Source organism: Antrostomus carolinensis, unplaced genomic scaffold (assembly GCF_000700745.2).
Source record: "Antrostomus carolinensis isolate BGI_N321 unplaced genomic scaffold, ASM70074v2 scaffold23277, whole genome shotgun sequence".
In the NCBI taxonomy this organism is placed as follows: Eukaryota; Metazoa; Chordata; class Aves; order Caprimulgiformes; family Caprimulgidae; genus Antrostomus; species Antrostomus carolinensis.
In genome coordinates, this window is record NW_010326936.1 from 25,525 (window position 1) to 39,972 (window position 14,448).

The 14,448-nt window shown below is 38.9% G+C and overlaps 1 protein-coding gene across 2 annotated transcripts; it reads right to left on the reverse strand.

Annotated features, from left to right (window-relative positions):
* Positions 1 to 7,360: 7,360 nt before the first annotated feature.
* SLC25A29 (solute carrier family 25 member 29) lies at positions 7,361 to 13,861 on the reverse strand. Of its 2 annotated transcripts, XM_010171762.2 has the most exons (4): positions 13,810 to 13,861; positions 11,745 to 11,779; positions 9,078 to 9,161; positions 7,361 to 8,445 (listed from the first exon to the last, which is right to left on the reverse strand). In XM_010171762.2, the coding sequence occupies exon 4, from the start codon at positions 8,410 to 8,412 to the stop codon at positions 7,702 to 7,704; it is 711 nt and encodes a 236-aa protein (XP_010170064.1). In that variant the 5' UTR covers positions 8,413 to 8,445; positions 9,078 to 9,161; positions 11,745 to 11,779; positions 13,810 to 13,861; the 3' UTR covers positions 7,361 to 7,701. The 2 variants fall into 2 exon arrangements, with proteins under 2 accessions (XP_010170064.1, XP_010170065.1); XM_010171763.2 differs by lacking the exon at positions 11,745 to 11,779 and having other exon boundaries at positions 7,512 to 8,445; positions 13,810 to 13,848.
* Between the last annotated feature and the right edge of the window lie 587 nt (positions 13,862 to 14,448).

The window sequence follows — 14,448 nt, forward strand, 5'->3', positions numbered from 1 at the left end:
CCCCCCCCTTAGTGACCACAAATTGACAAGCAACAAAACCAGTAATGTAGTTTTAAAGGCAGAGGGAGATACTTTCCTAATCCCCTCTCCTAATTCCACAGTAAGTAAAAAGCAAAAGAAGCAGTAGTTAACAGAAATAGCAAAATTATTGAGGCTTTAAAATATTTGAAGAAAGCTAATCCCTTCAAAGTGCTAAATGAAGAGGAGTGGCCATAGGGATAAAAAATGCTTCCACTTGGTCATGACCTGCCCTAAGGTCCTCAGAGGATACTTTATCAGTGCATACCTTGGAAGAACTGGGACTGATTAGTTTTTCTACTCAGTTAAGATGGACAATTTGAAGACGGTATGTGCTGAATCACATGTTTCAAAATGTGGTTTCTTAATGCCTTGAAGAAATGGAGAAAAAAAAATTGTTTTTGTCAGGGTTGTGAGACAAATCAGTCCAGGAAGTGTAATCAGGTGGTAGCTGTTGCTTATATTGGTTGATCCAGTTGTTCTATAACGATGGCACTTCGGAATAATAAGTTTTTTCATCTGTACAGCAACCTTCATAAGTGTGTTACAGTGGCTTGAGAAGAGCAGGGAAGTAAACTATGTTTGTGTCAGCGTTAAGCTTTGACTTCTTAGTGAGTGCAGTAATGTGCCTGTATTGCTTAAAGCTATGGAGAAATCAGAGGTCCTTCAAAAGCTTCAGAACTTGGGGTTCAGTTCCAAACTGAATGTTGGGTATAAATTTTGCAGGCAGGAATAAAAATGAAAATGGACTTGTGTTCATTAGGCTTATTCGTAGCTGTGTAAATGGAATAGTTAAAAACGTAGCGCTTTTCTTGGGAAGAGTAAAAGCGTTTGTTGTATGAGCCTGGTTTGGCACTCCCAGGGCAAAGGAGCGGGAGAGCGACAGGAGAAAGAGAGTGTGAGACCCCACTGTCCAAACATCTACATGGTGGTACGTAAAGGTGCAAACAGAGGAGGAATGTATGTGCTTGTATTACTCTGAGACTCAGTATTTGTTTTGATCGTATGAATTGATCTAGTATCAAGTTGCAAAAGGCTAATTGTGTGAAGATGGCTTTAGAGCAGTGCTTAAATGCCACCTGGATGGCTACCGGCTTCATTTGGTAAGCTCATTTAATCAGTGGTCCTTTACTCAATTTAATTTTCTTTATTAAAATAAACCAGCTTAGGCAAGTTTTTGTGGACTCACAATCATCCTATATTTTTAAGGCAGTTTTGCTCAGAATTTTTTTCAGTTCCTTGGTTTCTTTGGAAGAAGTCTGGAGAATTTTGAATTTCCTTTTGGAGAAAGGACATCCGATTCAGTATAAGAGTTCAAGTGAATTTTCCAGGTCCTGGTTTCCTCTAAAGTAGCAGAAAAAACACTCTTTTGCTGTAGGCAAATGAGTAAGATTGCTTACAGCAACTGTTTTTTGGACAACTCCAGTTTCAGGGTTTTCTTAAATCTTCCCTTATTTTTTTTATAACAGAAAAGCTTTATGATTGTATGCTGGCTTGGATACCATTCCTTCTATTGCGTGTTACGGTGTAGACATAATATCTCTCTTAGGAGATGATGTTCTCACCAGGTTCCTGTGTAAACTGGCAGCTCTCTTCAGGAGCAAACCTCAAGTTCTGTAGAAACATTGGTCAATTTTGGGAGGGAGAGGAAGGGATGGTGAGTCTGCGGGGTCCTTGCAGGCTTTTGGTTGCTTCTCTTGCCACCACTTTTATATTAAGTGTTCTTGTCGGTTTTGGTGTGATTTCTCTCTCATCAGGCTGGGATTAGGTGGCATCTGTGTCAATACTTTACTTCGGTCTGCACAGTTACTCTTGAATAGTAGTTTGCCAGGAGATGGCAGTGAATTACCAGTTTGTACAGCATGACCAGCAGACAGAATAGCAAAGTGTCAGGGTGTCCCTCTGAGGTCAGATGCTTGCAGAGTGTCCTGTGGCGCTCAGTAGACCTTGACAGACTTGGACTGTGCCAGTGTCAAAGAGCAAGTTTCCCACACAGCAGTACCGATGAACAAGTACATCTCTGTGCTGACTTTTCAGAGTCCCAAGCGTACTTGTGCATTTGTAAAAAGCACCAGCAAGGCAATGAAAAAGACTGTAAATAAAAACTGTTGAGTGTGGCATGGATCATGTATTTTCAGGGGATCTGTACATCCAGTATTAATATAAAATATCTTTGAAGAGAAATGTGGAAATCTTAATGACATGTTGTTAGTGGATGTGCTTTTGACTGTAAGTGGCTGTTTTGGTTAGCTGATAGACATGTGAAACACCAGTGCTTCACTCTAGCAGTGGTTTCCTAAGAAGTCTAAGCTCGCCTGAGGTAGTTAGAGCCTCACCATTTGATGTCTCCTTCATTGCGTTGCTGCTTGTGATGTTTGCAAGACCATTGCAGAAACTGCAGGGCAGATGATGCATCAGAGTCCTGCATTGCTCCTCTTCAGGGAATCAAAGATCTCAAATAAAGTGGTTCTTCCTCTGGAGTAGGCCCACAGTGTGTTTCAGAGGGATGTTCATTAATAACAGGTACATTTTTGAGATAAATCATAGGACAGATAAAAACTGGGGCATAAAATGGACTCTCTGTTAAATAGTGGAAAATCTATACTCAAAAATGCTTGGTGACTGGATATGTCCTAATATACTTCAGCTTAAGCTCATCTCAGCAATTGGTTGCAAGACAAATCTGTAGAAAACCTTGTCACCTTTGTGTTTCTGGAATGATTTAAGGGCTCATAAAGTCAGGTGTCCTTTAGACCTACAAGATACTTGCCAAGGACCTCACTAACGTTGCCAATTGCAATTTTGGCTTGCAAAGTTTGGGACAGCCTCGCATGTAGGGCATCGTGCAGCTCATGTTTTGACTTATTTTTCAACACATTTATTTTTTCTCAGCAAAACAAGATTTGGCCTTTGAACATAGAATCCTTCAGTCTGTGATCTTAACTGGTGCTTTGACTAAACCTCCAGTGGTTTTATGTGAATCCAGTGACTCCCATACGTTCAAAGGGCATACAACTGTTCATGGTTTGGAAATGGATTCTAAGGAATAATACTGTGGCAAGTCTTCAGGTTTTCCTCTTGTGTGGTTTTTGGTTCGTTGGTTTTATTCTTTTTTCTTACCTAGGTTAGGGATAGGGAATTTCATCTCATTTTTTTCCAGAGTGAAATGAAAGTGTACAGACTCAGTTATGAACTGGCAGGGAAGCAGATATCTGCCTGGAGAAAATTAAGGGTAAGAGTTACTTTCACTTCCTTTAATTGCAGTTACAAAGCTTGAAGTTTATTACTAGCCTGTTTGAAAATTACCTGTTGTAGATTCTTCCTTAAGTTAAAATACATCAGGGCACAAGGAAGAAGGTATGTAGCCTGGTAGATTGCCACACTTGAGTGTTGTGTTAATATTGTTATTATAGTATCCTCATCTAGGATAAATCTCTGCGTAAGACAACTAGGTCAGATCCTAGAAAAAGAACACTAATTTTCTTTCCTACCAACTTTAGTCTAGCCAAGTCACATTACTCTAGCAACATTCCTTCCTATTTTGATATATTCAGCAAACAGTGCAGAGAATAAGGTCAAGCTTCATTATGATTTTAGTATTGTATTGACCATGGATATTTTTGAAATGGTACAACTCTATCTTACTGTTAGTAAAAAAAGCAGAGGGTTTCTTTCAGTAAGAAAAAGCAGTCATAATAAAGTATAAGTAATAATAATTATATCTCTATACAGGGTGTTATTTTTCACTGCAGACCTTGCCTTAGTTACTTTCAATTAATTTATTGATGAAACTGTATAGCTTAAAATCACATTATAGGTCAAATCAGTTAAAACTGATGATAAACTATAATTAGAGGAGCTTTTACTGTATATCATATATATTATTGTGCGTATTATGTCACATTTTTTTTCTTTGTTAGTGATAACCATTTTTGTAATTAGTGAGGACAACACTAGTACAAAAAAAATGCAAAACAGTTGTGCTGGGAGTGTGTAAATGTCTGATTTTCCTCTGCTTTCCTCCCCCACTGCCCGTGAATGTACATACATTCATGAACATTGAAAGAAGCATTTTGTTCCTCATAATTTCAAACGCTGTCTCCCCTAGGTTTGGCCCAGCAAGTTCATCTTGCATGCTCTTGCTGTGCCTCCCAGAGCAATGTGGTCTCTTAAATCCTTCATCTGCCTCCATGGCTGTGGTGGTTGATATGGCACGTTGCCTTGGGTAAGCTGCTCTTTTCTCTGGCTGTTTTTCTGGCAGAAGAGGGGTTTAATTGCACCTTCTGCTAATCTAAGGGTGTTTGGAACATTTCTGGGCTTTAAATTGTTCTTTAACTATCTACAGATCAAAAGTCTGGCTGACAATAACTGTTAACATCTGTTTTCCAGCATAATAGTAAATATATTTATTTTCACAGAACAAACACATCTCTTGCAAGGCAACTTTTTATTCTTCTGTCTTAGTGACTTTCCCAGTATGCTACCTGTCCTGCACCTGCAAAGTGCAGGCTTTCCTCCCTTGAATGTCTTGCTACTTTTTTGTGTGTACTGTAAAAAAGCTGCATGCAGAGAAAGGCAAGGAAGAGAGGACAAAAAAAACCCCAAACAAACAAACAATAAAACCCCCAACACAACCACCAACCTGAAAAAAAAACCCAAAGCGTCATGTTGCAGTTGCAGACATGATAAATTAACTGAATTTCATTGGTTTTTCTATAGTGACTTTTTAAAACTTGGAAGGGCATTACCTGGGTAATTGACTGTATTTGTGGCTGCAACTTGTGACACTGGTATGGCCCATCGGGGAGCAGGATGGGTCATTGGAAAACGTAGAACACGGGGATTTGATAGTAGGTGAGTTTTACTTTCAGTAAGTCTTACCTTCTTATTCCCTTCAGTTGGGATATTCATAGAGCATCTCCTACCCAGTATCATCCTTGTTGACACTTGTGGGAAAGAGGATCTGGGGAAGCAGAATACAGTTCTGTCTGACTTGACTGACATATCAGAAAATCTAGCAGGAAGGAACTGAATCATGTTTAAAAAGGCTGGGACTATTGTCTAGCTTGATTTAATAGTGAGGAGTTGCACAGATTTCAAGCAACTGACATCAGACTAGGTTAAAAGCTGGCATTTACCCTCCTCTTTGGTTTGTTGAGTAACCTTCAGTGTCTGCTACTGATTATATTTTTTTAAGTTCCAGATGGATGAATTTCTAGGGAGAATGCTTTAGTAAATATTGCAAATAAAACATTGTGTAGCCCTTTCTGTTTTGATGTTACTGTCTTCCAGGGAGACACTGTTTGCTTATCCAAGTATTTGTTTCTGTGCTGTAGTTCAATGTTGTTCCTGTTGAGAGAACACGAGGTACTTGACTGGAACTGTCCCTGGTCACGGCTAGTTGAAGTGGTGGCCTTTCCCTTCTCTAATCTAGCAAACTGATGCTTGACAGTTTCTTTTGATCATGTGTGCCTACCCTTTAAGAAGATGAATTAGTATCTGAAATAACCTCTCATCAACAATGAGAGGTCTTTTTGGTAAGTCATAACACATCATCCTGCTTTTTATTTGGAATATTGATGCTCTTTGTGGGCCAGTTGTCATGTAAAAACAAAACAATACAACCTACAAAGTTTTTTGTTAAACTCTTACATCTTAGAGCCAAGCATTCTTCTGATTCAGGTGCTGTTAGCAGACCTGGTACGTGATTCTGATGTGACTCTGCAGGGACCCCGGACTTGTCTTCTGCAGTTGTACACCCTTGGTGCTGATCAGCAATGTTTAAACCGAATAAATGCAGAATATGAAGGGGCCAAGCATGCAGCCAGCTCTCTGGCTCTAAAAGCAGGATTGTCCTCTTAGTACCTATATCTTCAAGTGAGGCACTCAGTGAAAAGATCAATCTGAAGAAGTGAGCTTGGGCAACTTCCCTTCTTTGCTTCAATGAACTGATAGACTGCCAGAGCAAGGCACTGCCCTTCCTGGTGATGCGTGGAAGGCAGATGGGGAACAAGTTTCTTCAGGCCAGAAACCCCACCCTCCTGCAAGCTAGATTTAACACAAGGAAGCATCCAAGTAAAACACAAGAAACTTTAAAGAACCAAAGTCAAAATTTTAAAAAAATTTATTCCCTCAATTTTATATACAGTAATTACAGACTACTGTACAAAGGTGTGAATGGTCTTTGCTGTGAGTTGTTGTGCATATGCAGTTTAGTAGACAGATTTAACATTCAATTTGAATCTCAGTGCAAGTAGGCACTAAAACATCCAACATACCTCCAAGGTATAAAAAGACATTACCAGTTTTACAGGTTTCTCCAGCATATTGTTACAGGGCAAAATGCTATGAAATAAGGTTTCTTTAGAAAATTCATATAAATTAAACATATTGCACTTGTCCCAACCAAAAGTGTAACAAGTTGTACTTGGTGAACTAGTTTGATACGTTTTAGAACATTCCTAGCACACATGCACTCCTTCCTCCTGGCTATTTGTACCAAATACGTGTAGTTCTTATTAAAAATTTTAGAGCTTTTAGACTAATGCAATCCCTCTTGAACAGACTGCTAAAAAAAAAAAAAAAAAATCACAGCGGATTAACGTAACAAGAAAATTCTCCAAACCCCTTTTCAGTCTTCTTTCCAGTAGCACTGTAACTAAATACATAAACATCGGTACTGTTTAAATTCGTAATGCAAGTGTATTGAACACCAACCCCTAATGTCTGGAAAGGTATGAAACCTCCAGTTCTGAACACATACGTATTTCTACAGTACTTCAAGCTGCTAAGCTAACATTGCACCCACAAACATTTTGTGCAATACCACAGGTAGAACTTTGACTTCTGTACATCACTGGCTGCTATGGAGCATGTTGGGAGAAATAGCACAAAGTTGCATTAACTTCAGAGAACAAAGTCTACTTGGGCTGAATCTAGTCAATACAATCTGTGCATCCACCAAACAACAAATGGCAAAGCTCTTGAGCTTTGAGTTTCCCTAAATCCTTACAAGCCTTGAAATTTAAAGGAACAAGTATGTATGAGTGCAAATGCTAACTCTGTGCTTAAGATATTTATCCAAAGCTGAAAGGTAAGGGAATATCTTAGGAACTTTTTTTTTTTTTTAAGCAAACCAGTATGAATGAAAATGCTACAAAACCCACTGACATATAAAAGCAAAGGAAAAGTAAAACATGGCAAGCTGAATGCTAGTCCATGTCTTAAACAGTTCAGGGTTACCTGCAAAATGCCTCCAACATTTAATTTCTTCCCCCTACTTCACCTTAGAGGACTATACTCCTTCCTGTTACATACAAAAAGAGCATTTATTTTCTGAAAACATTCCTGCATTTAACTCAACTCAGTCATTCAGAACATGAGTGGAAGAAAACCTGATTTCTGGTACTACGACGTTCTCCAGCTCCTCTTCTGAAGCCACAGCAGTAACTGCACAGTACTTTCTAAAGGCAGGTCCCCATCTTACTTGGATACTACTAGATATGAAGTCCCTAATAAGGCAATATGCTTTTTATACAAGTAATGAGATGAAATCTAATTTGACACATTTAGGAACTCTTTATACAGCTAGCATACATTTACACCACTTGTGCGTGTCAAGTGTTTACATTTAAAAAAACCCAACCAGCCGGGCATTGGATGAGGAGAACAAACATACAAGGTTCACAAACTGGAAGGCTGCTGGATTACTGGACCTGGTTCACATTCATGAAGGTTGTCTTCTGACCTCATGTACATTAGGAAAACAGTGACAGTGGCAAAGGTAGCTGCATTGACAGGAAAAGCACGGAGAAGCGTGGAAGTAAGACCTCTTGTGAACACCCTCCAGCCTTCTTCATGGTAACTCTTTCTGACACAGTCTAAAATGCCGTTGTATTGTGTAACGCCTCCGACTCCGTCGGCCTGAAGCCGGGATTTGATCACATCCACGGGATAGGTTGAGAGCCAGGACACGATTCCTGACATCCCCCCAGAAAACAGCAGTTTGGGAATAACATAATTGTCTTCTGCTTCACAGCCTAAATACCTGGTCATGCAGTCATAGGTCAGGAAGTAAAAGCCAAAGCTTGGGGTCTCTCTTATAAATGTAGAGACCATGCCCCTGTTGATACCCCTCAGCCCTTCCTTTCGATAGATTTTGATCAAACAATCCAGAGAATTTTTGTAGTTCTTCGTTTTTAGTTTGTATTCACCTGTTCCTTGAAGCTGCATTCTTGTCTTTGCTAACTCCATGGGACAGCAGATGATGCACTGGATGGCCCCTGCTGCTGACCCTGCGAGGAACTGGTTTAGAGGAGTGTCTTTTCCAAGAGCACGAATTGTGTTTCCTTGTACACCGAACACAAGCGCATTAATGAAGGTAAGTCCCATCATTGGTGACCCAATACCTTTATAGAGTCCAAAAGCCTAATGGAAGAAAGAAGGAAAAATCTCTTTTAAACAGTGGTGTTGATAACCCAAAACTCTGCAGAACATGACCTTTCTGGCTCTCCCTTGTGCCCTCACTTTCTAACAGTGGCCAGAAGATCAGTACCACCTTGCTTTGTAATAGTTGTTTCATCACTGCCTACGACACAAACATCTCAACATTTTTAGCAGTACAAATATCTAGTTGAACACATCCAGAAAATAATCTTAGTCCATCCAGATAAAAGTTTTCTGGTAAATTTTATATCTGATTTTTTTTAAAGTAGTTAAAAGCCTAAAGCCACCCTTTTAGTTATAGTCTTAAAGTTTCAGCAGAAAAAAACTCACCAATTTCTTCACTCAGATTGCTTGGATTCTCAGAAAATTAGCTGTTCAAATAACTTATCTAAAAGGTTAACTTCAAAATATCAACTTCTAACTTAGTGATCGTCTTCACAAAGTTTCTGGCAAACTTCTGACTACACTATCTGCCCTATGGTCAGATGAGGTTCAGAGTATGCTTTTCTCTTGATCTTCAATACTTCTAGGGTTTTTTTTTTAACAGCTTTCCCACCCTTTGATACAAAATATATGGAGATACAAAATATGAAAAGCATTAATTTTGTACTTACAGATTCTTGCTTTATGATGGACTGAAAACAATGGAAGGTCCCACGGTAGAGAGGTTTCTCTACATTTTGAACTTGTAGACGAACCTATGAAAAGTTGTATGAGATACTGATTTGTATGCCGAGAGCAGCCTAATTAGTAAACTAGTGTCTTGGACATATGTGGAGATTTGCTATAGCAATGCATATGCAAGAACACAGGCTGGACACTGGAATGCCATATGTGGCAAAAGAATTTTAAAATATTCTGTAAGTGTTTTGAATTAGTTTTGGGGGTACAAACATGAAGGGAGGAGGCCTATTAACTTGTTGTGAATATTATAAAAACAGTATGTGGAAGTACAGCAGGGTACATTTATCTCGAATTTCAGATTGAAATTTTCCAGTACTGGCTACAATAAGTACTTTCTTTAACTGCCAAGAATACTTCTGTTCACACTAAGGACTATCTGTACAAACCTGACAGAATTTGATAAAAAATTATTTACAAGTCAAACATGAAATAAGAGTAACTGTGAAAGGATGGAGACTTTCAACACCACCACCCACAGTGTTTCCAGCTACCAGACTTGGGACCCTTCACTGAGATCTGATTTTTTTTTTTTTTTTTTTTCTTCCCCCAGAGGGTAGCTGGGAAGAGACTCTTAAGATGTCCTTACTCTGCATAAGGCAAAATAAAAAGCCACTTGTCCTATTAGATTTTAGTCTGCTTTTCTTTAACTTGTTAAATGCAAACAATTTGTGAGGGTGTGGCTGTTTCAAATCTTTAATGTTAGTAATCAGTTAACTTTTCCAAAACTGAAGTGGTATGTTCTGCTGGACAGACAGAAGCTACTGTAACTGGTGACATGAGAAGACAGGCCAACTGTCTGCATGTTTTTAAACATTTAATGGGAAAGTCCAATTCAGTTTTTCCTGCTAATTTGTCCTTAACACATTTCAAACAAAACAAAAAAGACTCAAAGCTACCTAGTTCATACAAAACCCCTCATTGCAATAAACTCAATAAAATGGTTTCACTGGGTTGGGGAAGTTGGAAAGCTGTCTTCGATCTCCGGCATGGAGGGCTGCAAGGTTCCTCAGAATGGATGCTTATCAACCATTCAATGCTGCTGCTGCTGCAAATCCAGGGCAAAAAAACTTAAAGGCTCTTATTCTGAACAAAAGAAAATAATATCAGGTCTATGTGAGAGATTCCTGACTGTAAAAATCTTTTTATTGTTTGCCTAATGTAGTAATAAACACCACCACAACAATAAGAAATTATGTAAGATTATGTTGGTCTAGAAAAGGATTCAGGGACATGGTTTGTCAAAATTCTATACTCAGGTTAGCTTTCTCTGAGGCAAAAAATGAATTAATTACAGTTTCAGTATTTTTTTTTAATATTCTTACGACATCTTGTTTTATGTTTTGTGAATCAATACTTCAGTTTTCAGTGTCTTTTTAGTATACATGTTAAGTGTGTGCTAGTCAGCCTGGAAGGCTGAGATCATCTCAGGTCTTCCAAGATGGAAGAGGGTTTTAAAACATCTTAGCATTAAAAGCAGGCTTATGGTTACTCAAAGTGATGTTTGAGAAGCAGACCCGCAAGCAAAGTCATAAATCTTAACAAGCTGTCAGAACTGCACAAAAAGGAGGTTTTACTCCATTTATAAACCTACTGATATCGTGTTAAACCCTGCCTGTGAAGTTGAGGGACTTCTACATGTATGGGCTTTGGGAGAATTGCAGCTTAGGAACCCTCTTATTTTAACTTCTCTATATGCTTGTCTTTAGTAGTTTATAATTAGCCATATTCTGTATATAGGTTGAATTTCCTAGTGGCATACAACTCCCACTATTTTTGTCTAAATAATTAGTGAAATACTAACTAATTAAGCCTTGTTGTAGGATAAAATATTTAGAGAGTACTGATGCTCCAGGTCTGAGAATGAAAACCAGCTCTTTCATTAGAGCACAGTGATGACCACAAAGGAGTACTCATATTAGTAAACTACCAGATAAGGCAATGAATACATATGAAACTTCATTTCGTAAGTACTAATGTCACATTCAGTAAGATCTTTAGTGTGTACAACTACAGGAAGGATGAATCATGTGCAAAGTTTAACCCTCTATTCTATTCATTGCCCAATATTCTTGCTTTGTTCTTTTTTGAAACCACTATTGCTAAGGTTTTAGGTTCAGTAGTAACACACTGAAATTTCACATCACTAAGGACTTGCTCAAGACTAAGCAAAAAAAACCCAAAAACAAACCCAAGCCACCACACCCTCAAAACAGTCTAAACATTTAATAATGTGCGTGAGATAAGTGAGTTAGAAGTGTTTGAGCAATTAAAATGTCCTCCAAGGATATGTAGTGGATAAGACCTCAACAACAGTGTGCCTGAGATTGTTTTAGAGGCACTGTGTGTGGAAGTGTATACAGCCAGAAATGAATACCAGAAAGAAGGTTCAGAATAAGACTTTATATTAAAAAAACCAAATTAAAAGGGATATTCAAACCCCGCTCCCTCCATGCCGTAGCTGTAGAAGAGGGACACATCAGTTTAAAACTAAAAAGGAAAAAAGCTTCATAAATCTTTTAGATCTTTATTTGAACTAATACATTTGGGAATAAATTAAGACTGAGAGAAACAGAAGTGTTCACCTGGGCTATACTTACTAGGTAACTCTCCCGTGATGAGGCTTATCTGTCATCTACAACAAAGTAACACTTTTGCTGTTAATGAAGACAGCCCCTAGCTCAGAAAGTAAAGGCAGTTAAAAGCAAAAAAGCAATTTTATACATTACATCAACAAACCAGGGATAAGGAGTTTGTCAGTTCTAAGATCAGCTCAGTTGTGGACTTTGCAGGGTGACTTCACCAGCTTGATATCTCCCTGGGTGTCCCACCATCCCCCTCCCCACTTTGTGAAACATGATCACCAGCCAAAAAAAAAAAAAAAGAGCTTAAAAGCCAAGACAGAAGCAAAATTCTGGTTTATCTAAGCAGCTTTCCCATTGTTCAGTTATATTAAAAACTTACAGTCTAAGGTGACTACCAGCTAGCCCTTTAAGCACTGCAGAACTATAAAAATGGTTAATTCTTAACACATATACATACACAACAAGTTATGCAGTGTCTTTTTTTTTTTTTTTTTAAAGACTGGTTACAGTGTTAGTTTTCCCACATATGGTAGTGACTAATAACACAAACATTAGTATTTTCTCTAACAAAAAAAATAGATAAATGCTTATACCGTCTTCTAATGGGTATGAAAATATAGTGTGCCACACTGGATTTCATAAAACATTTAAAGTCATCCAGAAACAAACAATTTGCTCTACCATAAAGCAAGATGCTTTTTCTAAAGCTAACACATCTATTTTGCATTAATACATCTGCTAGAACTAGCCCCAGTTTTGCAGACACATAAGTGTCTAGTTTCATACACTAGAAACTGTTCCACTTTAAAAACCAAAAAACCCCCACACATGCTTAAGTTTAGTCTGAGAGTAAAATTATAGCAGTTTTCCTGGCTTCAGTGAAATGACCCATCATCTTAAGTTAAGCATATAAAATCTGGCAGGATGGGGGTGAGAGAAAAAGACAGCTGGCCCTGTACCACTGTAAAAAAAAAGTGCAAGTCTGGATAATGCCATTCCTGAAAATATATACTAGAATTCAACCCAATTACTTCATAGTCAAATTTACCATACTCTGAGAAACATACATACAGTTTTTAATATTTGAGCAGCTTGCACTTGACTGGCAAGGACTAATACCCACTAGCTAGGAAATTCTGTATTGAATTAACCATATGCTAGAATACAGAATATGGTGATGGCCTCGGTAACACTATCAGCCCTTTGCATATCTAAATTCAGCAAGGTAGAGGTATTCCAAATATAGCTCTAGCGGGTGGCATGCTGTCTGCTGCAGTCAAGTGATCTGGCATATTAATTTAGCAGGGAATATATTGGCATCCCTTCTCCTATTCTTCCTGTGAGAGAATTTGGATAAGGCTGCCAAAAGTAACTTAAGTTGTCATCTCATTGTGAAAAATGTGCTTGGACCCCTGGAGTCCTGGCTGAAGGGCCCTCCAGGAGGTTTCAGATCTTATCTTTGAAGAGGCCTTAGCTATCCTTAGTATGCATAACACATACAGCTAAGTGAATATCAGAAAATCAGTTTTAACTTGGAAAGTTATAAAAATATATGAGTACTTAAAGGGAGGAAAAAGCCCCCAGACAAACTTCATGCTGTGGATTTTTATCCACTTACGCCCTTTGGCGTAACAAATTAATGTTTGAGGAGTAAGTAGCAGGGCTGGAGGGGGAAGCAAAACACAAATTTTTCAATCTAGTAACAAAGAAGATTTGAGTTACAACTGCAGGGGGAGTTTTAGCAGTTAGTGATAAACAGCTGCAGAGGTGCAAGCTTAGAACAAAATTAAGTTTAATGTGAGATTGTATTTTCAAATACAACGTTGTTACTGCACTGATGAACTTGTCGTTTAGACCAACATTTGTCATGTTACCGGGTTGAATCACATATACAAAGAATTTTAACTTCTGAAGAGCTGGGGACTGCAAATCTATCAACAGTGGTTATGGAGGCTTACTCCAAGCTTTTCAGCACAGACTTATGTTCCTACAGTGTCTGGGGATTTTTTTTCCTCCCCCACTCCTTGGAAAAACTTCACATTTTCTACCTAGAGACAAAGGTATTTCATAATTAACCCACCTTAACAGTGTCAAACGGGTGTCCTACCAGCACTCCAGCAGCACCTGAAACAAAACAAATGCCATGGTTATGACTCACAGTTTTCTTCCTGGCTCTGTGGCTACAGAAGCCCAAGGATGACCACCTGCCTGCCAGGTAAAGAGCATCCTATCAAGTCAGAAGATAAAGAGATCTATAGTTCTGCCCTTCAGACCTGTACTAGGTGCCTTCATGCTTCTGAGCCCCAGGCAGGGGTCGAGGTATGTGAGCATGCTGTATCATAGGGGACGCTCAGCAGTGATTCCTGGCCTCAGTCCAAGGCAAGTCCAGTGGGCAGAAACTGCAGATTTCCTCTGAAGCAAAATATCTCATGGATGTGCCCCTCTGTGGAGGCATAGAAAACCTTGAAGCTTCCCTAAACACAGAAGAAAAACCTTGCTCTCTGCCCACAGCCTTTCCAGATGTGATGGTAGCACTTGCAGAAGGACCATACAACATTTGCTTTATCCCAGCAACAAAGGGATTTCTGGAAGTTACACGCAGGCCTGTTTGTTATACGGTCTAATCTGAATACGGGCATTTTGCACTGAAAAACACAAGTCCTGGCTGATGCAAGGGATTCTCTAGCCCCCTACTTCTGCAAACCAGAACTGGAAGTTC